This window comes from Andrena cerasifolii, chromosome 2 (genome assembly GCF_050908995.1).
Source record: "Andrena cerasifolii isolate SP2316 chromosome 2, iyAndCera1_principal, whole genome shotgun sequence".
NCBI lineage: Eukaryota > Metazoa > Arthropoda > Insecta > Hymenoptera > Andrenidae > Andrena > Andrena cerasifolii.
In genome coordinates, this window is record NC_135119.1 from 20,165,133 (window position 1) to 20,191,260 (window position 26,128).

The 26,128-nt window shown below is 43.3% G+C and overlaps 1 protein-coding gene across 4 annotated transcripts in view; it reads right to left on the reverse strand.

Moving 5' to 3' along the window:
• The window catches only part of Vg (transcription factor vestigial), a 153,056-nt gene extending 132,368 nt beyond the window's left edge, over positions 1-20,688 (reverse strand). For 2 of the 4 annotated variants that reach the window (XM_076830775.1, XM_076830777.1), the window contains exon 1: positions 19,159-20,685. In XM_076830775.1, coding sequence (XP_076686890.1) covers positions 19,159-19,332 — 174 coding nt within the window. In that variant the 5' untranslated portion in view covers positions 19,333-20,685. Of the gene's footprint in view, positions 1-19,158 lie in introns of all 4 variants that reach the window. The other 2 variants (XM_076830776.1, XM_076830778.1) reach the window with 2 other exon arrangements.
• Positions 20,689-26,128: the final 5,440 nt, after the last annotated feature.

The window sequence follows — 26,128 nt, forward strand, 5'->3', positions numbered from 1 at the left end:
CCCGTGCGCCGGCGGCGCGATTTTACGCACGGGACAGGTCGTGCAGCGCGGCAACTATGAAATTTCAGCGCGGCCGTTACCGCGAATTCATTAAGGAACTTTTCTCGGCTGCCGCGCCAGGCAATACCTGCATATTAAGCGTAATTACGCTCTCTGTCCGCTTTGTACCAGAGCCGCGCACACATGGTGGACCGGGTGTGTAATATCGACGAGCACGTGAGCGCATGCGCGCTACATAATTTTACGCGCAACCCTCCCTCCCTCCCTGTCCCTCCGCCCGTCTCCCTCTGGCCAGAGAGAGCAGAGGCTTTTAAAGCCCTGAACCTCCGCGTCTGCCTACCCGCGGGTAGAAAAGCTTCTCCGCCGTTTAATTTATGTAGGAAGCTAGGAAAGCCGGCGTGGAAAAAAAAAGTCCGAACATGTGACGCCGCAAAAACCACGACTGCCGTTATAATTTATACGCTAAAACGCCGCGTGTACGGTGCGCGCACTTTCTAGCCACGGGATTTCGCCGTTTCGTGAGCTCTCCTCTCGCGCACCGAGGCAGGGGCCCTCGCTCCCTGTCACGTGGTAGCCCTCCCTTCGTCGCGAACCACCGACCCTCATATCGTCCGCGTTTCCGTGGAACCCGCTGCTCTCTTCTTTTTTTTTTTTCCCTCGTCCGCCGCTTCTTTTTTCCCCCGCCGAGCCCCAGCGACGTTCGACACGGAGGAACGAGAGGAATGCCGGGTACCACGGGGCGAATGGTAAAAGTTGCCCGATACGTGTTACTTAACGATGCTAGGAACGAGTCTGAATGAAGCCAGCAGCTGAAATCGAAACCGCGTTCGCCCTGCTGAATGAGACAGCCGCGAGATGGAGGAAGGAGGACTGCTCCCCCGGTCACTTCGTGTCCATCATGAATTATTTCCACGGTTATTCACCACTCTTTGGGTGTGCGAATACGTCCCCCTCGGGCATGATTATGGTATGGCTGCTGGGTGTATCGGTGGTTGGATTGATGTTATGTGCTGGTTTCGTTGCGGAGTGTAACAAAGTGAAGGAATTCGACCTTCGCGGAAGCTGGCTTTGATAGATAGAGAATGGATGTACACAGAGTGGGAATAATGTGTCGGTTGCCCACGGGGCAAGAAGAAATGCATCGTTTGCTCCAGTGGAGGAAGTCGGGTGTTGAAGCAAAGATACTGTTGTGGGGAAACTTAGAACTCCATACGGAGATTATTTAGGTGAGTAAATTTGGGGTTATTACTTTTTGTTCTAAAGTCTTGTTTATTGCAAGGGAAAGAAAAATTTGGTTAAATTTAACAGAAACTTATTTAATTTTTAAATCTCTAATTAAATCTTAATATAATTTACATGAAAATAATTACCTAATCTTTAATTTTCTAAATTTAAGATTAAATTTTTAATTTTCAAAACTCCAATTAAATCTTAATATAATTTACGTCAAAATAGTTACCTAATCTTTTATTTTCTAAATTCAAGATTAAATTTTTAATTTTCAAAACTCCAATTAAATCTTAATATAATTTACGTCAAAATAATTACCTAATCTTTAATTTACTAAATTTAAAATAAAATTATTTAATTTTAAATTTAAAATAAAATTATTTAATTTTAAATTTAACATGAAACGATTTAATTTTCAAATTTCCAATTAAATCTTAATATAATTTACATCAAAATAATTACCTAATCTTTAATTTTCTAAATTTAAGATAAAATTATTTAATTTTAAATTTAACATGAAATGATTTAATTTTCAAATTTCCAATTAAATCTTAATATAATTTACATCAAAATAATTACCTAATCTTTAATTTTCTAAATTTAAGATAAAATTATTTAATTTTCAAAACTCCAATTAAATCTTAATATAATTTAGTTCAAAATAATTACCTAATCTTTAATTTTCAATTAAATCTAACATAACAAAATTTCGATAGTCATCAAGAACAGCACGGCGATATTCAGGAAGATTCGCATAGTATGACAGTAAACGATAATAATAGCTGTTACGAGTGGAATGGAACTTTGCATAATCTCAGTATAAATTGCTGTTTACTATCTGCTAGTTAAACGTCTATTGACAGCCATCTAATTAAAGCTACTCAATCTAACTTATAATCCAAACAGTAGTGAACCTGCCTAAGCGAATTTGACATTCATGATAGAGTCAGCAACATACACAACGAATTCCTAATCTGTGGTTAAAACATACGTAATAATTGTTTCTCGAATATTCAAATCAAACTTAAGAGATTTGTAAAAGAACCTGCCTAGTGCCGCTGATGAGGAGACACCCAACAAATCAAGCAACCGTGATCTCACGCACTCGAGTTTTGATTCCCAGGGAACTCGATAACTCCCAATTTCTCTCGCGACGCTTAATCTATTTTAAATTTCAATGTTTTCGTGAAGAAGTGAATTATGGGACCGAAGAAGACGAGGTCGTCGGTGGAACTTCTTCCTCCGCAGAGCCGCGCGACCTCAGACGCGCCACGTGATCGTCCCCCTCCCACGTTTACATTCGTTCCTTTTTTTTTTTATTGTAAAAAACGGCCAAGAGGAAGGGAACACACGAGAAATGGCAAAAGAAACGGTGTTATAAATAAAACTGAAACTCAGCGGTACATTAAAGTACGTGTTTTCTCCGCGCGTATCCACCCGTTCAACGCAGCGATTTATCCGACAATCAAGAAGGCAGAAGGTGGAATAAAGGCGGAGAGGGACCAGCGTGGAAGCCACGTTACAAAGAAAATGAAAAGCCGACGGCGAGGAACACGCGCGTTCCCTCCGCGAATTACCACACTAATCTGGGCGATCAAAAGAATAGGAGGAACTGGGGCAAAAAATGGTTAGAATATAGAGAAATATCAAGGAGTATGCGCAACTTTTAAATTGCAGGCTTCCTGTGTGAAACTCCGGCCGCGAAACACGCCGTTTCAGCGATCAAAGGAGTTGAAATCTGAATGGGAGCTTGGGGAATGATGTCAGTGAAGTCTATAGGATTTCTGGAATATTGAACTAATTACTAAAGAAACGCAGGGTTGGCAAGAATTAATTTTATGCGATAACGTGTGTCTTAATCGTAGGGAGGATACACTTTAATATCATCAGTCGTTTGACGGTAAAATTTATTTTGTAATAATTCTTGCATAGTGTTACGCAGTGGTACACAATTTGAAGTTCCTTCAATTAGGTTTGACTGTTAAGGTGTATTTTTAGTGATATACAGTAACTGTCGTTCTAAATTAAATAATATATGCCGATGTAAGACAAGTCGAGTATACTATGATAGTACATGCAAAAAAGAGCATAATTTTGAAATACTAAAAATACTTCAAATGCTATCCAAAAGATAAGGTAGATGCGCAATTTAAACCTTCCTACTGCAATGAATTATCGTTAGGCAATCGATATCATTCCACCTTATGGATTACGTTGAACTAATGTACGCTCACACCTGTTCGTCCAACACAAAATTCATCTTCACACATACACCACTCTGAATAGCTAACCAACACCAACCAGGCTACACCTACGCTCAGGTACATGTATCTGCAGTGGCATTCAAATGAACGATTAACCACTATTTAATACCAACGCTCTAACGATTCCTCACAGTTAAGTTGACAAAAATAGATGCCCTATACATACGACCCCTCGCATTCAAATTCTACCAATTTTCTTAACCCACACCTATCAACCTTCCCTCCACCAATGTTGCTAAAGTCCTTCAAGCATCGATTCCCGAACCGAATCAATCACCATGCGCCCAAAGCGGATCCATCATCACCCACCCCTCACCCCGACGTCCGCAGAGATCTCATTTCCACCGTGTCGGTCCCAAAACCGACAAATCGAGCCGAATCGCCGGTGCCAGGGATCGACAAACGCCCCAGTGTCCCAGATAGATCGTCGAGCGGCTGGGGGATCGGGATGAAATTGGCAAACGAGGTCGTCGCCTGTTGGAGCAGTCGAGACGGGCCCAGAGGACCTCTCTGTTTCCCACAGACTCCGAGACGCGGCTGTTCCTCCGCGGAGGAAGAAGCGAGGAGGACAACGGGAGCAACAAGACCAGGCGGAAGGGAAAAAGAAATAACGAAAACGGCCGTGGCAAAAGGCTGCTTTAGCCTGGCCAGATCCCGCCTGGACGATAACGGGAGGACACATCGCCACCTCGGCGCGACGATCGTAAAACTTGGTCAGGTAAAGGCGCGGCCCGTTTGAGACCTGCTGCTAGAAGGACGGACGGGAGCTGGTTATAGTTTAGGTATTATAGTCAGGACGACTGCTCCTCTCGTCGGTCTATCGCGAGGGGTGCTGCACGTACCGTACGTGTTCCCTTCGGGGTGGTCCCCGCGACGACATCGGTTCATTAATCGGCCAGATACCCGAGAAAAATGCGCTTTTACGGCCCCACCTCTTCGGTGGGGCCCGATCGTGCAGCCGTGCTGCGCACACCGTGACGCGATCTACCCAGCTCTGTCAGCAGCTGCCCTGCATCTTCTTTTCGTCTTATTGCAGTATCGGGGCAACGATTGCTGGACAGATAGCGATTGCACTCGGTCGTTCGGTTGACCTGCTGGATGGTGACGAGTCCACTCGTGAATCCTTGCAACTTGAGGTTATAGGGGGCAAGCAAATAGTGCAGTGCGTTGTATGTGTTGGAGCATGATACCAGAATTGAATTCAGCGCCCAAGATGCTTTAAGCTGTTGTCATTATGCGTGATTTCCCTTCTCCTCTCTGCATTCGTCGTTCGAACTGGTTCGAACTTCGGCATGTTGTTTTACAAGCAATAATGTTACGTTGAAGTCAAGCCCAGCAAATTTCATCCCTTACCATCAATTTGTGACGTGTGTTGTCGGCATAAGGGGTTGATTTAATTTCGTAGGTTCAGGATATGTGATTTTAGATGAGGGGACGTTTTTGGTTAGAAGTGACAGGGTTATTAGGTTTATGGAGCAGGGAGTGGAGATCAAGTGTTATGGCAGCGGGGCGTTCGTCTTTGGTTTTGCGTTAATGAGAGGAACGAGTGGAGTTCTTTTTTAGGGCGATGCTTCTGGGAGTACGTTAGACTTGTCCCCTTTTTGCGGTTGTTGGAGTGTGAAATTGAAAGTAGATAAGAAGCATTCCAGGAACTTTGTGAAAGTCAGAAGGAAACTGTGGCTTTTACCCTTAATCGTGTAGGAATAATTCGACAATGATTTATTAAATTTTAGGGTACGTTTGCTGTGGCCGTACTTGAAATTTCAAGCAACTAAAGTATTGAGTTTTAAGCTGAGAATGCTGGGCAAAATAACAACCTTAGTAACTCACATTCACATTTTCAACTGAATGAGTTTGAGTTTCCAAAAATTTGCAAACTAATTTTCTTGTAAGTTAACGTGCATTTAAGCACAGGTAAAGCATAATAATATTACAAACATTCATTTAACTCGAATCCTATTCCGACTATTAATTTAACTAATAATTCTTAAGTGATACATAGTAACTTTCTCGCTAATCGTTCTACAGTATCGTCATTACAGTACAATGCGCGTACGGTCAGAAATTAATAAACTGTAATATGCTTACTAAATTATTAAATGGAGAGGGCAAGGTTGCTGTTTGTATTAATTACCAAGTTCCCTTAAATTTTACTAGTCAAGAGAGCAGATCTCCCAGAGAGATACATCTTTACGGTTCGCTTCTTCGATAAATTCTAATCAGCTGGCCACCATCTTGAGCGTACACCGCCAGTTCTACCAGCAATTAACTGTCGCCCGTTAATTATTAAAGGCACGGTCAATCGCGCATATACGCACAGTCCTCGCCAGTTTCGAGCTGCCCAATTATATGGGAAATGATACTCATTCGATCGCTCATTAAATTTTACACCAGGAGGATTCCTCTAAAAATACATTGCCAGCTTCTCCAGACTCCGTTTGATTAATGAATCTGAACGGGGGAACCGGAAGTAATGCCGCGCTCTTTAACGCGTCAAAGCTTGTGATTTCTTATGTGTTTTTAGGGTGACTGAGATTAATGTCAAAAATCCCCTTCCGTTTCTTCTATATCGGTACATGTATCGAGCAATGTTTACAACATGCTTTCTTTCTCTTCGTTTCCACAGAAGAACGTAAGTGTACACGAGTTTCCCACGACTGCCTGGTAAAAAGATCGATTTTATCAAACGCGGGATTGTAATTTCTCAGAGTGGGTACGTTAAAATCAGTAAACGCATGCGCACACTTTGCAGACTTGAGCTTGCTCACAGTTAGTGTTCCTGAGTTCTCGATCTTTTCTCTTTCTCGAAAAATAAGAAATTAGATCATACTTCTTGAGAATTCTCGAGAATTCTCGAGAAATTGAAAACGAATATTACAAAATTTATATTTTTGGAATAATGTTGATTTATCAAACACAAGAAAACTTTAACTAATTATTCATTTTTGTCCAATTCGCACAAAACTTGTATAAATGATAAGACAGATATTAAATATAATTGATTTTTATTTAATACAAAATTTGTGCAAAGCGAAACATTCTATTTCTTTTCTTTTTCTTGTGATAAAATTTGTAGCTGTGGAAAAATATCTTTCGTTTTGATTGGATGTTGGGTTCATCATATGTAGCACACGCAAAAGTTATGGTAAATTGATTGTTCCTCTTCCAGCGGACTGAAAAATATGAAATTTCTATGTTAAAGTCCGGAATTTATATTTTTCTTGGTTGATACTAAATTCTTGGAGGCTCTCTGCGATTGCTAACTCTAATTGTTTTCTTAATGGTAATTCTTCATTTTGAGGATCCGTAAGTTTTTCAGTATTTCCTGTTACTGTTATATTTTCCAAAAAGTCTAGCTACTTAGAATTTGTTTTGCCGTTTTATACATAGCTGTCTTAGATATTAAATGACAAAAACGCGTCTGTTGAATCTTTTTGAAGAGATTCTGGATTACATGTGCAAAAATTTTGTAAGGGATACAATAATTTTGTCTCTTCTTTTCGATATTTTTTCTTTCACAGCCACAAGAAACTCATTACTTAATTCAGTAGGTATACAATTTTTCTAAATTGTTAAATAAGAATTTAAGAGCACCTTCACCAGTAAATAATGTCGAATCTTCTCTACTGAGATTTTCTGTTGTAATTCATATAGGTTCTAATGCTACTAATAAGACTTATTGTAAATTGTAGATGTGTTTATACTTTCGCGATTTCCTTGACAGTATTTCTCGAGAAATCAGAAATAAGCAAATCTTAAAATTTCTCGAGAAAGAATTCTTGAGAAGGAACACTACTCACAGTTGAAAATTTTGAGGTATTTATCAGCCAAACACACATACATATATAATACATACACTACATACTCTCCAAAACTCCCATCTGGGAAAGATATAATTTTCCGAAAAAAATTATTCCACATCTTTACCCCATCATATTTTATTCACGAAATATCGCCCACTTTCGAATCGCACCACGCATTTTGAGGCCTCCTGCTCAGAACCACGATGGAAACTACGGTCATCAGCCGGGCGCTGGTCACACACGACGCGCTAACCCAGACGCTAAACGAGGCCCAATAAAATCTGCCAGACCCAACAACGACACGGTCCTTGACTAGCATTCCTAACGAGGACAACAGTTCATATAAAATCTGGTCGGGCGTTCGCGCAATAAAGTCATAAAAGGGGGACACGCTTGGAGTCTGGTCCGTTAAGACGGAACGATGTCCCCCAAAGGCTCGCGGGCGTTTATTGGCGTTTCACGTGGGCGTTTCGCGCATATAAATTCCTGCGAGCGTGTGGAAGGGCCGGCAAGAAATTAGTCAACAAGAAATCGAGGGTGGAGGTTACGCTGGGGCCCGTTTGATCGGGACGCGAGACCTCGTGTACAAAGAGAGAAGACAGGTGCAGATCCCTCCGCTCCCGAGCAGAGGCAAGAACCTAGCTATCCTTCATTAGCGCTGTCGTTACCGGGACGCCGTTTCTTCAGGTACGGGGGCCAGTATCGACGCCGAGCTGCCATTTTTGTGGTTCGACGCGGTCCACTTGAAACGTCGCAAAGAGCAACGCGCGACGTCGTTATTGTTCATCGATGAAAGGGTCCTAATTAGCGCAGATCCATTAGCGAGGAATTTTGGATGTGTTCCTGGGAGTCTGTCAATTTTTGTCCACTTTCAACGTTTCCTGGGAGCGCGAGGATACGTTCGAAGTTTTGAAGGGATCATGGGAATGTGTTTATGTTCTGGAATTAGGTACTTCTTCTCAGTTCTGGATTAATTGATGTCCTTTGAGTACGATTGAGTGATTTCGCGGAAGTCGAAAGTGTCCACAGATTTGCGATTAATAAAGAAGGAAGCTTTGCAACTCTGAAAGGGTTGATTTTCAGGCGCATGCTTAGTAAACTTACTTTACTGAGTTTAATGAGTACTACCTGAGTAGGGGAGACCAGGGTACAGTGAGCCTAAAAAAGTTTGAAGTAGAATAAAATTTTTTCCTTTCAATAAAAATGTGGGGAAACAGATTTATAATATAGTTTAAACATTACAGCATGTATGGGATAAAGTGAGCTGAAATAAAGTAAGAACTTTAATTAAGGATATAGGTAGTTAATAACCGCTTGCGCTGGGATGACGCGTGTAACATGGCAGGTTGTGGCTTTTTTGCACCGTGGTTGTCAAAAACTGTGGCAGATTTTTCATTTTCTTGAGGTTAGTTTCTGTTCAACCACGCCGCGTGGTTTTCTAGTCAGCTGACAGGTTAGGATATTGCGCACATCACTTGCTCGTCTGTTCTTTGCAGCTCACAATCAGTTTACCCCGGTCACTTTACCCCCGAATATGTACTCGGACGAAAATTAGTTATTTAATAATGTTGGGAATAATGTTTTCTTAAGCGCGTGTACATGTATGTTTACAAGGTTGTTTTAAACACGTAGAAAAAAATTTGAGTTAAAATAACACATTTATGACTCATTTATCCAAAAAGCTAAATTGAATAGAAAACCAGTCGAAAGTCTCTAAAAATTAATTTCTAAGTATTTAAATAAATTTACATTTTTGATATCTGAATGTGCATAATTATCATTATTATATTACATACATTTATTAAATCGCAAAAATTTGTAAATATATTCTATTTTTAAAGAACAAATTGAGGAAGCTCATTTTACCCCGGTTTCCCCTACTAACGAGTACTACAATTAAATCTAGAAACCTTCCTCTCACAAGGAACCCTCAACTGACAACTCTCTAACATTCATATTCAAAGAGTGCAAAGTACCTTGGAATTTGAGCTTGGAAAGCCTATTTAGCACAATTTTTCGTGAACTAGAGACAAAGAGAAGGGTTGAATGCGAAAAGTAGTTGATATTTCGCGGCCAATAACATGGTCAGAAGAAAAACCCTGTTATCTACGTTCGATTCATCGAGTCGCCCAGGTGAAGCTCGGCGGTACCGCCGACCAGAACGTTAAATCAAATCCTACCGCGTGGCCTTTGTTCCCGCGCAGGTTCGCGCGCCGCGCGGACGCGAAGAATTAACGATCCGTCCCCGCTAAATATTACGAATCGGTTGTTTTACATGCGGATCTCGGTGTTCGCCGACGCGAGCGAACCCCAGGAGCCCCGCTGCTATCGGCATTTAGCGTTCTCGTCGCTGGCGATGGTAAGATAACGAACGGCGAAGCGTTAAGCGGGCAACCACCTGAGCAGGCGGACCAGGGTCCCCGAGGTGGTCGTGGAAGGCGCGGGAGTCCCATCACGCGATAAAAATGATTAAGATCGAATAACGCGGGAGTCCGCGGTGCCATTACCCCACGATGATCTATCGACGGGCTTCCGTCCCTCGTATTTCTCCCGCGGCGATTTAAACGGCGCGGCCGGGGGGACACGCGCGTGAAAAATAACGCGCCCCCGAGTGGGATTTTAATCGCGTGTCGCCACTGATTTACGCTGCCGCGAGGCTTGCTACGCAAATATTAATAGGGCTGATTAAGGGCATCGCGGCGATAAAATTGTGCCGAGGCGAAACGAGGCTTTAATTTGGAGGAATCAGGCGATGTGACTGGAGCGGAAAAGTGAAGTTAGAACTATGATTTTATTAATCCCCCCCAAAAAACGCTGAAATAGGGAATTTAGATGCGAAGTGAAGTAGGGAAGTACCGAAGGAAAATTGTGAACATTAACGATCACTCGAAATGAAATAATTTTCAGAGAAAAACACTGTTGGGAATTTGGAAGCATCCAAATTCTGCTGTAGATAATAATATACAGTAATGAAGGATCGAGCGATTGGGATGAATGAGTCGCGAGAAGCCCGAATGCTGAAAGAAAAAAGATCGTAACGGCGACAAGGGGCGATCGGCGTCGACGGTGGCGTAGGCAGTCGTCGATCGGAAGCCTCCGAAGCATGAACTATTGTGCATACTTTTCTTTATTCTATTTTTTTTTCCATCATATTAATAAACTTATTCTTTATCTGCGATCCCTGTGAGTTAGCTTATTACAAAAGAATCCTACAGTAATATACAGTTTTTTCATCTTTAAATACATCACCACCCTTCATATTCAATCGAAAGCTAGCAATACCCCAAAAAGAGGTGCCATCTTCACAGATATGCGTCCACCCATCACTGCACATGTGCCACGAATGAAGCGTTCAGCCACGATCAATGTTACTGCATAGCAATAAGAGCGCGTCAGAGCTACCCCCTACCCTATGAACGAAACAAGAGCAGAAGTTCCTCGTCGCCAGGAACCGCACGAGGAAAAGCAACCCCGCGCGATTCGACGCAGTCTGGTTATCCAGAATCTTCCGTCCCGAGGCAGAGATCGCGTCTGAAGCACCGTTAGGCCGGAGGAGGCGAAAAACGCCTCTCGTCTCCGTTCCCTCTCGCGCGTCCGTCGGTCGCATTCTCGACGATCGTCAGATAACGGAGGCGAAGCGTTAAAGCTCGCGGGAATCGCGGGCGCTGGCAAGGTCGAGATCTCGATGCACGGACAGGTTTCGCGAGGGTTCTGCGATCTTCAACTACGGGCAACTTTTCTTCCCCCAAAACGCCTCTCCCCTTTCGCCGGGGAAGTTGAGGACGCGGCGGCGGACGGGGCAGCACGGCGACACGAGTTTACTTTTATTTAAACGTTCCTTCCTTCCTTTTATTTAGGGCCTGACCCAAGGGCGCTCATTTTGTTCCTTTGCCGGCGCTGACCGGTGTCCACCGGCTCTGAATTAATAGCCTCGCGTTTTTCGCCGTGCTTGGCTAATATACGCTCGCGCTCGCGCGAACGCGTTTCTCTCTTTCTTTTCCTTCTTCCCTCTCGTCGTCGTCGTCGTCGTCGTCCTGCTTCCCTCGTTTTTCTTTTCCTGCCGCGGCCACCTTCCCTCTCTGCCGTGTACGCACTGCCTCTATACGCCCCGACGGTTACACCAGCGCGTTAAAAATGCCCGAGCCGTTTTCTCACGCCGCCACGAAGCTGCGTACGTGCTTTATTACGTAGGGCCCCGGGACGATCTCTTCTTCTTCTCACTGGGCGACTAGCTCGACATGATTTTACCGATTTCCTCTCCTTGGGGTGTTCTTCTTCTTGTCTGAACAGGTGACTTTGTCAGGGTGTGCATCGATCAGGGTCGATGACACGAAAATCAAGTTGAACCTCGACGGTGGGTATCTCGCAGAGAATTTTTTTTTTGTTACTGTTGTTGGGTGATCGTTACACGTGGCAGCATGAGACATGTGTAGCAGAGTAGCGGGGTCAGGATTGGGGGTCACGTAGTTAATATGGATAGAATTTTGTGTGGATAGATATTATTATTGCAACTTGCAACTTACAATTAGCCAGTATCTTTGTTATTTAGCACACTCAACTTTTTTGGAATTCCACTTACTCCCTTCAGCCTGCAACCACGAAGAGTCATAATCACTACTACAGAATCTGAATAACTTCTTACTTATCTCTTGACTATTCTACTACTAAATTATTATTTGTAAACTTTTGTGTATGAAAGGACCCTTCCGCAGTGACGCACCCAGAGGAGGGGTCAAGGGGTCCCGACACCCCCTAAAAAGAGGCTTTGTAAAAAGAAAAGAAAACTGGATTTTATTCTTTAAATAAAATTTTGTAATCACCTAATGAATTTTACTGAATTTGCGTTTAACATATTTCCATCCCTTCAACTCGGCTCCTCCAAGATTAAATCCTGAGTGCGCCACTTCCGTATAATAATAAAATGAGATTAGAGGAATTAATAAGTTTATGGCTTTCATGCAGAGAGGAGAGAATTTCAGGGAAGATGCTGAAGGAGTTTAGAATCATCCACCATTTGATAGTAAAACTTGTGCACTATTTTCTAATTCTTCTATACGCATTATACATGTATATAAAACGAAAGCGTAATCATGCATAGGTGCAGGTACTGTGAATAAATACTAAAAATATTCTCAATGTTGTACACGAGGTAAAACACACGCGCCATTTATATCTCCCTGCAGCAGTTATTTGTACTTTCAATATTAACAACAACATTCGAGACGCAGTGTTCAGCTCGCACAATGAAGCCTCTTTTAGAAATCTGACGTTATGTCTTTCGAAGAGGACAGGATACATCGCATTCCTTAGAATCAACAACCAAATCTAGAACCTCCACCTAGATTTTAGTACAGGTTAAAAAGTACACCAAATCTAGAACCTCCACCTAGATTTTAGTACAGGTTAAGAAGTACACCAAATCTAGAACCTCCACCTAGATTTAAGTACAGGTTAAGAAGTACACCAAATCTAGAACTTCTACCTAGATTTAAGTACAGGTTAGAAGTACACCAAATCTAGAACCTCCACCTAGATTTAATACAGGATAATTAGGCCAGGTAACTGCGACGAGCGGCGTCCAAATCGACACATGCACTGCACAGAAAGCATTTCAAGATTCACCTCTCTTCCACATTTGTTTCTCAAGACCCAGCGAACATTTCAGCTGGTCAACTAAAATCCAAGTGTCCACTACAAGGAAACCTGCGTGCAAACTCTGATCCAGGTCAAGACTCAATTTGTTTCGCGACGCGTGACGGTGACGGCGTCTAAAAGTTACCCCCGATACTCTATCATCCTTTTCATCCCACGCTATGTTTACAACTCCACCGACATTATAGCGCGGCCAACGCTAAACGGATTAAGAATGCTCGCCCAAGGGAGGGTGCTTTCTCACGCGCCCGCGCGCGCAGTACCGAAAGTGATTTGTGCCCTCGGTCGCCGGGACGCGGTGCGCCTCTTCTTTCTGGAGGACGTCCAACTACCACTACTGTCGGGCCCCAGCGGCGGCGTTCAGAAATTTCTCTTCACTAGTCCTCACCGTATCAGCGATCTACGTCGTTTAGATGCAGTTAGATCTCCGGGACTCTCATTAGCATATTCCCAGCTCGTATAATTTACCGCATGATAAACAGTTTAAGTAGGTAAGCAGCGTGATATACCTCATCGTCGTCCCGACATTCCTCTCAATGTCGGCTAAGTAAGTAACGATGGCAGTTGCTTATTATTTATCGCTGCATCGAGCTATCGGCTTCGACGGTGCGCGGTTCACCTCCGACGAGTGCCTGCGCGTTCAGTTTCACTCGCGTTACGCGTTCACGTTTCCGCGACTTTCGTCAGGTGGTCAATAGAGGGAAGTACGAATGCGCTTGCTGAAGGCCAGGCGGTAATAGTGTGCAGTGGAATGAGAGACATAGCAGGGTCTCCTATTGCGATTCTCTGCGAGGATTCCTATTGTCTCGGATGGAAGAGATATCTGTGAAGAAATTAACAGCTCCGTGGGACGACAGGCCTATTACGTGTGGAGTGTTTAAGCAAATGATGAGTGGAATGAATTCGTAGGCTACTGCGGTGCACTATCTCGTCCTTTTCAGGGATTTTAAAATTTTTGCGGGAACAGAGATTGAATTAGCTGACTATGTGCTTCCTTTAAATTCATGCCCGAATGAATAGGCAAAAGAAGAGATTGGAAGTATGAAAAATTTAGCACAATCGCTACTTTTTTTTAATTATCAAGTGTTCCAATTTAAGGGTCTATCAGACTTTCGTGCGTCGATCAGTGGAAGTTCAGAAAATTCCTTTGTTGGGTAGATTTCTTTTTCAATAAAATCGAAGAAACTTGGTCTGTTGAAAATTGCATGGGATCTGTAGTGAAGTGGAAATTCAGGGAATCTACTGCTTTCGAATTCCTACTCGGAAGCCACCTTCGAATGAATGATTAAAATTCATAAAACGTAGAGAAAGGATAAACGCCTTAACAGAATTCGATACGCTTCGGAATCTTGACAAAGACATCGAAAATAATCTCGCGAAAGACGGCACGAGTGTTCCGCAAACTGCGAAGGTAAACGCGGGAAGCGAAGACGGTGACGAAAAAGGAAAGAATAAGAAAGTAGCCGGGGTACAAGTAACGAGAAAAACGGTACTCGACACCCCATGGTGTACGGATGAGTTCACGGGAGGGCAGAAAGCACGGCTGACCTGCCAGCAGACATATTAAAATGATGTGGAGAGGATACCCGAGGTGAAACTCGCAGAAACTCTCGTTCGGTCCCTTGTCTGCGGAACTATTTCAGGACGCGCGGCCAAAAGCGGGAATTCAGGGACTGTCTGTAAAGTAAAACACCTCGGGGCCTCCATCCTACTGTTTGTAAACATCGTGTAATGAGAACACTTTTGCTGAACGGCCACCGATGAAAGAATGCCTCAGCGACAACATTCTTGGGAAACTTACCCTCGTCTACGGGCGGTGTTTACAAGCTTGTTCCAAAAATTCTCGTTTTTTAAGATTCTATTGGCACGTGTTTCTTGGGACGACTGATTTGATGCATGTATTGAGTGATCGATCAGTTGACGTTGTAGAATAAAGTAAAAGTATAGTTTCTTGGGTGAGTGGGAGTTATCTAGGGAGATTAGCACTTTGACTGGCGTCGGCGTGTTTCCACGCCGAGGGATTTCCATCCTGTGGACGTTTCCATTCTTCCATATTTTCTGGAAAGCATCGACAGTATTTGTTTTTTCCTTAAAGATTTTATGTAGGTACATAACAATTATGCACAAAGATATAACTATATTAATATGTAAAATATTTCATTATTTTGCCTGCAGTCTTCAGTGGTACCTACTTTCTAGAAGTTTACTTATTATTATTTCTAATTCTATTCCATATGGTTTATTATACTTAAGGTGAATGTCCCAATTTATGCTGATTTAAGAGGTAACACATCATAAAGAAGGTGTACAAAATTTGTTTGTGATGAAAATTTGCAGAGTAATTGATTAATTCTTTAATAATGAATCAGCCAATTCAAATACTATTTAAGACAGATATTTCAAGATCTTTAACTATTAGTAATTTGTAATTAAATATATAATGCTCTAAATGTTCGTATTTCTCCCCTTAAAAATAGCGATGTATGTATTGCCCCAAGGTCGTGTTTAAATAATTTAGAATTATTTTCTTGCAACTATAGTACAAACGTAACGCATATAATAATTAGAAAAATACGAAATGAGCAGAAATGGGGACATGAGCAGAAATTGAGACATTCAGCTTATTGTATAATATAATATCCTGCTAAGAGTACCTACCTGTACGAATTGCGGTATATTATTTTTTGTATCAGGTACGATATTCTCAAGACTACCTTTGGCCCTTATGTAGGAAAATACTGTAAAAACCTACTTTCAAAACGAAGGCAACTCTGCCAATAATGAAATGCCAATTAAAAATACTTCAACGTGTACAATTTTAAAAACAGCGATCAACAGTTTTCCCCCAAAAAAGACAATCAGATGGAGTAATCATTCTTTATAAGAAATGATATATTTTCAAACGTGTGTACTGCAATATGAAATTAATTCAGATAGGCATAATCGATAAGAATCAATGCCTGGCTACCAACCTCAAAATCTCTCATGCCACGTTTCTCTTCCACTTCCAATACTCTTTTTAACATCCAACCAATGGTAACAAAAAACAGGGTCTTCAAAAAGCTGTCAAATATCCCCAGAAAACTTCACTCATCTGTGCAAGCTTTTACTCAATTTATGTATCAAACCTGCTACTAAATCTTCATTACTTAAACCACCACCCTACTTACGCAAATCCAAGCTTAAATCACAAAAGAATTTTCACAATTGAGGACATTGCAGCAACAACTACTACTTATTGTGTGAAAATATATATTTTTCAACTACTGTTCTTTTTTCAATGTTAAGTCAAAACAATAATTTTATAAACAGTTTTTTCTAATTTACTCGAAGTTGGTAAAGATGATGACCGAAATGCTACCGACTCAAACAATACATCACCAAAACAAACGACGACTGCCCAAACTTCCAACTCTTTCCCCCGAAATCTCAGCTACTAATTTAATCGCTTTGAAACATCAATTTACACGAATCGAATCGATATTCTCGACCCCAATTTCGCGAACAGGTTCCGTTCAGAGTCAGCTCGCATTATCCAAACGAGGAATCATTGATAGAGCAAAATGACGAGCGCACAGCATCCAAACGTTTTGTTCCCCCCCGGCATGCTCGGATAAATGGAGTTCTACTGTATCTCGTTATCCCCGAAAACCGTCGAATTTCAAGTCTGATGTCGGGTTCGTCGAGTCAGTCAGCACGGTGGCCGTCGTGGTCCTTTTAGAGGCGGCGCGCGCTCAAACGCGACCAGCTTGTAATCTCGGGACGAGACAAGCCGCGCGATACACGTCCCGTATGACAGCACGTAAGGTTATGAATAATGTGTCAGGAACGGGATCCTGACGAGCCGTTGACGTCTAAATCCCCGACGATCGCGCACGTCCGCTCTCGCCGTTCCACCGCTTTGCACTACAAATTTTCAGTTTATTCAGTGAGTGGCTTGTTTGGTGGCTTAGAGTATTACAAACTTTCGAAGGCTTCGTATGTCTGGAGGGTCTTAAGTCTGAATATGTACTACTAGAGTAATTAAAATATTAAAACCTTGATATGCCTAGAAACTCGTAGGTTTGCATATTACTGGAGTGATTAAAATTTCCAAATCTTGATACGCCTAGAAGGTCTTAGGTTTGAATATTACTGGAGTGGTTAAAATTTTCAAATCTTGATATTCCTCGAAGGTCTCGAGTTGGAAGACTACTAGTACTACTAGGGTGACTCAAATTTGTAAAGTTTTGGTACATCTTCAAGATCTCGGATACTGTTGGAGTATTTCAAACTGTTGAAGTCTTGATAGATGTCGAAAGTGTCGAGTCTATGTTTCGTTGTAACGAGAATAATGCATAGATAATGGAGAAATTGAGATCCACTTGTATTTGTGATGTGAAGGATTGCATCGATTCTTTAATCGACAACATATTGCGGTAAGAAAGTACGATTTGGAAAAGGGTAACAGGTAGGAAGTTACTTTGGGCATAAATATCTAGAGTATGGCATTGTAAATGTTTTTAGTTGAATGTACTATTTCAGAGTTATGTTATGACAGTGTTGCTTGCATGTTGTGTATCAGTAATTTTTTTATACAACACGTATAATTCGAGTAGCGATGGAAAACAGTTGGCGATCTTTCCCGACGGATAATATCAATTTACGGAGTCCGGCTTGACAGATATCACAGGCACGACGCGTTGAGTATTATGATACGTTATTTTAAGATTTAAATGTGTTCAGGCGGGTCTGTAATTGACGATACAACTCAGAAGAAAGTAATTTTTTATGGGGAAGTAAGTTGAGACTATGAAACAAGTGTTTGTTTTTGTAAAAGAAAACTTCGAATGTTCATCGAGACGTTGTGTAGGTACTGCGCTAAGAATTACTATGGTACATTTTTCTACGGACTTATTTCACAGAGTATAGTTATATAAACACCAATGTAGGTACCATTATCAACTGTTTTTACATCAATGATTTATAATGAAATCCAGACAGTTCATTGTGGAGCACAAATAATCTCAAATAAATCCGTATTAACCCGACATCAAGGAAATTTAAAAAGAGAAATGAAGAAGACTTTTGGATCTCCGAAGTCAGCTTGACGAAGTTTCAAATTCCTGTTTCCCAGGCGCAGAGCCTTGTTTACGAACATTTTATCATGTACTTTCGACTTATCTCTCTTTAACAATCACTCATATTCACAGTACCAACAAGTGGTCACCCTATATAATTGAATAAAGTAGAAAGAGACCTATTTTTAGTGTACACAGTAAAACAGCAGAGCCTCGTACTCTCTCCCATTTCCAGCAGTATTATCACCGTTACAGAACTCTATGTAGAGTATGGTGAGCAAAATTGGAGCAGTAAGAGCAGCAAAAAAGAAATTTGTGACTTGGCTCTTGCTACGAGCCACTCAATGGTTTATGGCAACTATCCCCTCAACTGGTCGGAACTCCGTGGAATAGGACAAAGTTTCACTTTTAGGTGGCTAGTCCCTTTTTTCTTGAAGGAGCTATACTTCTCTCTACATGTGCCAAAAAGAACACTTGTCGCGAGGATTATATGCATAGATACCCCTTGCAAGAACTGGGATGCATGGAAAAGCTACGAGGAAGGAGAAGAGCGGTCGTTTAAAGTCCGCGCAACCCCACCAAATAGCTTTCTCACTTTTCTGTTGTCCAACTCTTTCAATTTTGCTTGCACTATACCCTGCATCACTTTGGATGTGTCAAAGAACATCTTTGCTCGCGAGAATTACATATCCTCTTGGATGCGCAAAGAAACTCCCCCTTCAAGAGAACGATGCATTCCTCTGTGTACGCCGAAAAATATCCACCATCGCGATCTCTCTGGATGCACCAAAGACTATCCCAACTCTCTGGATGCACCAACAACTATCCCAACTCGCGACGACTACATATCCCTCTGTATACGCCAAATTTTGTCTCAGCTTTCGCGAGGTACACATCCCTCTGTACACGCCAAATTTGATCTCAGCTTGCGAGAGGCACACATTCCTCTGTACACGCCAAATTTTATCTCAGCTCGCGAGTACTCCATATCCCTCTGTATACGCCAATAAGCACCCCACTCGCGAGAGCTACACATCCCATTGTACTCGCCAAAGAAGCACCCGTCCCGGCGAGAACAACGCACCGCTCTGGATAAACCAAAGGAACACTCTCGCCCGCAAAGTAAGAAGAAGAGTAATTTGCACTCACCCTCTCGTACTGATGCGTCGCCGTGGCCGCTGAGAAGGATTGAAAAGGCGCCTCATGCGGATTCGCATGGGCATGGGTGTGCGGGGCCGTATGAGAGTGGGTCGGGTGCGGCGGCGGCGGTGGCCTCTGATAGAGGTAAGGATAATATTGATACATCACCTCGGAACAGCTCATCACCCCGCCCGGGCCCGGCACCCCAGAGCCGGCCTGCCGACTTGCGTACCCGAACGTCGCACCACCCGTTCGTACACTATCCCTTGTTTCCACTCTGTCCACTCGCCTCCTACCCCTCTAGTCTCACCTTGACTCGCCCCTTTGCTGGATCGGTCCTTTGGGCGATCGTCGAACACTACTTAGGCCTCTCGGCTACGTCGATCTCAAAAACCTCGCGTCACGCTGAGCAGAGCATCCTCACTGTGTACCATTCGCCCATAAACACCTAGTCAAGCGATAGTCAACTTTCGTCCCGCGTTTGTAGTGGGCACTGCTGCGTCGGGGATGATGACGTTTGAAGATCTGCGCGCACAGAATGTTCTAGATTACGTTACGCTAGTTTTCGACGCATTGTCAACATCGTTTGTTGGAGGTTTTTGCACGACTCAGGGGCACGGTTTGTTATAGCGTCCGCTGGAGCTTGGTTTGCTGATGGTTAACACGGTTGTTGTCATTCACTTTGATGCTTGAAGCAGGCTTGATAGCGGACGCGGGATTCACCAACGGTTTCTGAGCACACTTTTGAGATCACTGAGTAATTGGGCGGTTGATGGTGTAGCTGGCTAACTGGCGGTCACGTGTAACACTGATTCCGCCGAGAAGCGTAGACGTTTACGAGTCCTTCTGCGGTGGAAATGACAACACAACACGGGCTTGGATTAGCTACAGCTGAAGTCGAGTTTCTTGCGATCAATTGTTCGACCAAACACGCTGCTCCCTAGCAAGAAACGAAGGCTCTCACTAGGCTCTCGTTCGATGTTGTTCCTCGGACTACCAAACATTCACTCGAGTTCCTCGAAATAGCTTTCTCCTATAATCACTGTCGATCCAAATCCTCCTTCCGCAAAACAAACAATCCTTGATACAGTCCAACCACAGATCACTGAACTTCTACGACAACGAGCCCCAAAACTCGAGACACCAAATTAAAACCTGCGTCACCACTGCAGACACCGGGCCAGGATAGCCTCGGACACCTTTCCTACGCCTGAAACCACCAAAAATCTCCGGTCCTCGTTCGAGCGAGATGTCGGGGCACCGCCTGCCAATCCTCGTCACCGACCAAATCCCCCCGCGATCGTGGCATCCAGGGGGCACAGCCAAGTTCAAGGGCTCGACGTGTCCAGAGGCCGATCAGAGCTAGCGTGGCGGTGTACACCTGGTTCCAGGGAGCTACCCTCGCGGCAACGAGACGTAACCGGACCGTATCGTGGCTGGTGATGTGTCTCTGATGGGCAAACACAGACTGAACCCCCCGGCCTCGTGTCACCCTCACCGTAGACCGGTCCGCCGTCTTTTTCCAACTGGTCGCGCGGCGGCGCTCCGTCTTTTTCGCTTGCCGCGTGTTCTCTCCTTCCTAGCGAGGGGTCAGGGCCTGCCTCCCCCTTTTCGTTCACCCCAAAAGAGGGGCTAGCGCGAAAGGAACCGCCTCCTGGTAGTACCACGGCCGGCCAATCACCGCGCGGGAACAGCACGTCCAATGAGAGGACGTTTGCCACTCCTACGCCCAGTCCTCTCTGTATTGATCCCACAATGAACCCGACTGCAGTCGCGGTATTAAGAAGTTCCTACTCGGGTTAAACCATCCCCCTCCCTCCCTCCCACCGCCACCTTCGCCAACCTCCTCTTCCGCGCGTTTATCGCAGACCTGCTCTCCCTCCTGCAGGTCTGCCTCGACCAAGCTACTCCGTTCCCATCTCCTCTGGCTACTTCTTCCCTCTTCGCCAATTCTCTCTCATTCCCTCTCTCGCTTCCTCTCTCTATCTCTCCACTTTCTGGCCCCCTGTCGCTCCCTCTCCCTTTCTCTGTCTGTAGGTAGCTCGGTTCGCCACCCTTTCGCCGCTTCCAACCCCAAACCCGGACGGCCGCGCGCATAATGAGTCTTAATTAACAGTTTCGCGGTGTTTTGGGAAGCTTAATTTGCCGCGCCGCCAGAGCCTCGAAGGAGAGACGAACGGCCAAGGCTTCCACTCGGGAATTTTCTCGCGTCTGACCGGGAAAATCTGGCTGGAGCATGGCACTTCCGGTGACAGATCGAGTTCCGTGACTGATCTCAATTGGCCACGGATGGGAATGGAGATCGTGGCCGTTCTGGTTGATGATCATGATGCCTCTTGCGAGTTTCGTGATTTCACATAGTCGTTGACTTTCTTCGAATGACGGTTTTGAGACCTGGCCATTAATTTTCAGGTTTAGAGAATATGAATTTTTGTGCTGTAACGATCCGCACGAGACTGTGGTTAGTAAAGTGTGTTTGATAGTTTATGCTTCGTTGAACGATGAGGGTTTGAGGAAGACCTACATTCAGTTTTCATTTATTTAAAAACATAACCTGGTATTGGGTTCTAAGAATATTCTATGTAGTAATAATAAAAGCCTCTGCCTATGCTCTAGTCTGCTTACGTAATGAGAAACATGATTTGGTTGTATATTATTATAGTTACAAGTATAGTAATTACATCTCTACCATTTTGCTTCTCTATATCCTACACTATCAAATATGTCGAACAAAAATACCTTAACATTAATAATATTGTGTATTACACAGATTACACTATACCACGGGAATCTTAATATACATATAAACCAGAAAGTGTTTGTGTTTGTCTGTCGCCTAAAAACATTCGAACGGTAAATTCTGGGGTCACTGAACTTAGATTTTCAAAATACACGAAAAAAAAATCAAATGGCCAATTCAACATTGTGGACGATATATTAAAAACGCACCTACTACACAGACATTTATATTTCTTGATATTTTTTTCGTGAATTTTGAAAATCTAAGTTCAAGTTCGTTATTAGCAGTCAGCAAAACCCCTGGAAATAATTGTTTAAATTATCGGAGTGACATAAAAACTAATAGTCACCTCAACTTGAAAATTGTCATGATTGATGTCTCAGCATAAGCTATCATTTGGCACAAAATTCAGTTCCAAAATCGTGGGACCCAAAAAGGGGCTATTTCTTGGGTCACTCTTTATCCTAGCCTAAAATACAATCTTAAAAGAGACATAGGATAATTCTCCATTCATTCAACACTCCATCCCTTGCTTTCCGCGCGAACACTCTTAATCCCCACCATTCACCCTGCATGCCCAATCGAACAAAAGCATTATTAATAATTCAAGCCCCGCAGAAAATTCATCGAACCACATCTCCACCAAGCTACAAAATTACGCCAGTTATTACAAAGCTCGTCGCACAGCCGCAAACGCCACACTCGAGGCGCATCCACCTCTAAAAGGACTTTCCAAAGGGCTAACTCCAGAAACCGTGCAACCCCCGCCCAAGAGACCCATCCGCTATCCCTCTCCGTCTACTTCTGTCCCCGTCGCTGTCCATTATTCGCCCGGGTGTACGTAACCCCCGCTAGGGGGTGAAGCGCGAGGAAGCATATTTCAGACGTCTCGTCCCATTCAGACCGAGTCGAAGGGGGAGACGACCCCGTTCAGCAATATCGCCGGACAAATTTAATGCCCGACTATTAGCAGCGGGGTGCACCTCCCGCATTGTTCGAGTGGCCACGTGCAGGATGACTGTTTCGCGCAGAGGAGAGAACGTTTGATCGGCGAACCGGGTCGCCTGGTACGTGGAGGATCGTTCGGGGTTGGCGCCCCCCCCCCCCTCCCCCTGAGGCCGGATCGAAACTGCGACTGAAGGAAAAAAAGAATACCACGCATCGTGTCACACTTATCGGGGGTTTATTGGATTTGGCTGACGCTACGGGGCGCCCCGCACGGACCTGCCGTGTTACACGCGAGATTAAGCGCCATCTACGACGCGATTCACCACGGTCAAGTGTCCCACTTCCCCACCAATGCTGTTTGCTCGCACCGTTTTCGCGTATAATCTGATCTGTGTAGAGTTACCGGCAACCCTCGAAGCGAGGCTCAGCCCTTTTTGATACAGTGCTGGTTTCTAACGTTTTAAGGGGGTGCACAGTTCTCATAGCGAAACCGAAAAGGTCGGCGATGAGAAGGAAGGCGAAGTTCCTGACTCCTTCAATCTTGTTCGAGAGAATTATCGCCCCACTGTCGGGTCGGAAATGAAAGGAGGTTGTTTCAAGAGCGAGGTTTCTGGACGATGTTTTGAAAGTCTTACGTCGAAATTTAAAGAATTGGGGAAGTACGCGGCTTTGGTAAATAATTAAATACCTATGTCGTACTGAGAATGACGCTACTGGAAAACTGATTTACCGATTGGCTTGGAACTTGAGCTGTATGTAAAATTAGCATGCATTTTTTAGTCAACGTTTGCATTAACTCGATACGTTCGAACTTTTATTTTGTATTATAAAAAATGTCGCAGTGGTGTTAATGAAAGTACTGGTAATAAGTTTTAGTGTAAATGAAGTAATAATCATATACTGCATATTATTATAATAAGTAACCTGTTTGTTTTTTAACTTTCGTTTCTGATTTGCGGGTAAAGCGCAACCGTATATTATTCCATTAATACTTAAATAATTCCGTTGTGAAATAGAATAACAGAATCTCCCCCGTTATATTCAATTAAAACGATATCGACATAATTCTTTCACTTAATACCGCGAAGAATTATTCACTGATGAAAAAGGCTGAAGTATTTATTGACTGACTGTGATGCTGCAGGTGTCGCGTCGAGCTATTACAAATTCAACAATATGGCCTGGGGATTTATCTTGAAGTGCAGTTATGCGGGTATTGTGTTAAATATGGATCTTTGAAGTAATTACTGCATGCTTGGTCGCAATTTTCTCCGATGCGTAAACCGTGTGAGCGAAGGTCACCTGTACGTCCAAGAAGAATGACATACCGGTCGCATATTTCTCTATAAAATGCATTAATATTTCATGCACAATCGATTGTACGGCGACACATTTTTCTTCTCGCGGGTGACTGATAGTCTGACCATCAATGGAAGGTAAACTCATCTCTATAGTCACTTTCATATGACATGAAAAATGTATAACTTGCCATTGGGAAAGAATGAAGGTCATGTTCACATTTAGGAATGTATTAAAACTTGTTAAAATTCATTCGAGCCATTGGATTTCTTATGAAAAATGACGAAACTTTTTTTCTTCTTCGCCTATTGCACCAGTTACTTCCAAGAAAAACGCTGGTCACGTATAATACGAACATTCTGTACACTTTCTATATTATTTATATTTCCCTAGTGAGAAAGTAAATATTTCTTTGTGCGTAGACTCTTCTGTTACCTTGAGCATGTTAAAGAAGTCTCACACACTAACGTTCTAAACTGTATGAAGAAATAAATGAGAAATTTCAGTTCCCAACATCACAAGCTCGTGTTCGATAAATTTCGAACTTCGATGCGCTCTGAAACCTGCAGAACCTTTACCGAATCCTTTAAATTCGTTTTGCCAATTATATTTCTCACGCTACTAAATTCCGCCTAAACATCTGGGCCTAAATACGCCTAAGAGACAAACTTCCAATGAAACCTGAAGAAGAGAAAAATCTTCGACTTCTCAATTCACTACTCCGTTGCCACAGGCCACCCCTCTCAGTTCCTCAAGAGGAATGTCTCCTGAACGGGAAGGAATTCCTCTTCTCTCCGATGAGAACTGCTCGAAAAAAATTATGTTCCTTGGGGATTCAAATATTTTTGTGTTCGTCGAAAACGAACCGGCGCTATACCGAGGCGAGGTGTGAAGATTTCTAGAGCCAGGAGGAACAATAGATCATTACCAGATTAAGTTTGTCGAAGAGGGTTCGCGGCAGCGGCACAGGACGCATCCTCGCGACGGGGAGGGCAAAGCGCAGGAACGGATGGGAGAAAGAAATGGAAGAGAGACAGCAGATATCCTGGAATTCCCTAATTTGCTATTTCGACATTCCGGGCGATCCGTGTGCCGAGCCCGTTCGTGGGACTTGGCTCGTGAGAGGCTGTTGCTGATCTATCAAAAAACGCGATTCCGTCGGCTCCTTCTTCTCTGCCGAGCCGCGAAAACGACCAAAGGACGAGCTACGGTCAACGATGGGAACCGCACGACCGGTTCGGATCTACGATGAAAACCCTTCAAACGGAAGGAATTCCTCGCTTAGGTGAGGCTGACGCCACGATTGACCGAAAATTATACTTTCGTCATACCAAAACTTACTGTCGATTGAATTAATGTGCCGGTGGGTGAGGGGGGGAAGTGGGGTGAGTAGTGGAGGTTTAGGGGGGAGGGGGTTTAATTGAAATGATACGTAAATGCTGGAGTTTATTGAACCGTAACAAAAAGACAATGCTGCAAAAACAAAGTACGTTAACTTGCATATTAGGAATATCGTGATTGTGTGAATAAACACTTTGCAATACCGCGAAGGTTATAAGAGACAACCAGTTTTGAAAGAACTGATATATCGTTGATGAAACTTGTGGGACATATTTTTGATAAAGGTAATATGGGTAGGTGTATGGAGTTTTGAAATATTATGAAAATTTGAAGGTATTTGTTAAATAGGCTATTCTATAATATTTGTGGATAGTAATAAATAACTTACCGTCTTGGAAGTTCTGTAAGGTCACAAACGAGGTATAGAGTAGATGGAACATCCAATGCATTTTTCTTTCCTGGGTAGGTGGGGTCCCAGGATCTATTACCATTTTAGTGTCACATGCAACGTTACCGGGAAAGTCTCGAAACAGATTGTAACGCTACCTGTGGTAGGAATTAGAATTGAACGCGGGTAAAACTGGAAGCCAGGAAGGCAAGAGAACGGTAAACTAGACGAGGTATAGGATAGAACTATCACCACAGACCAGG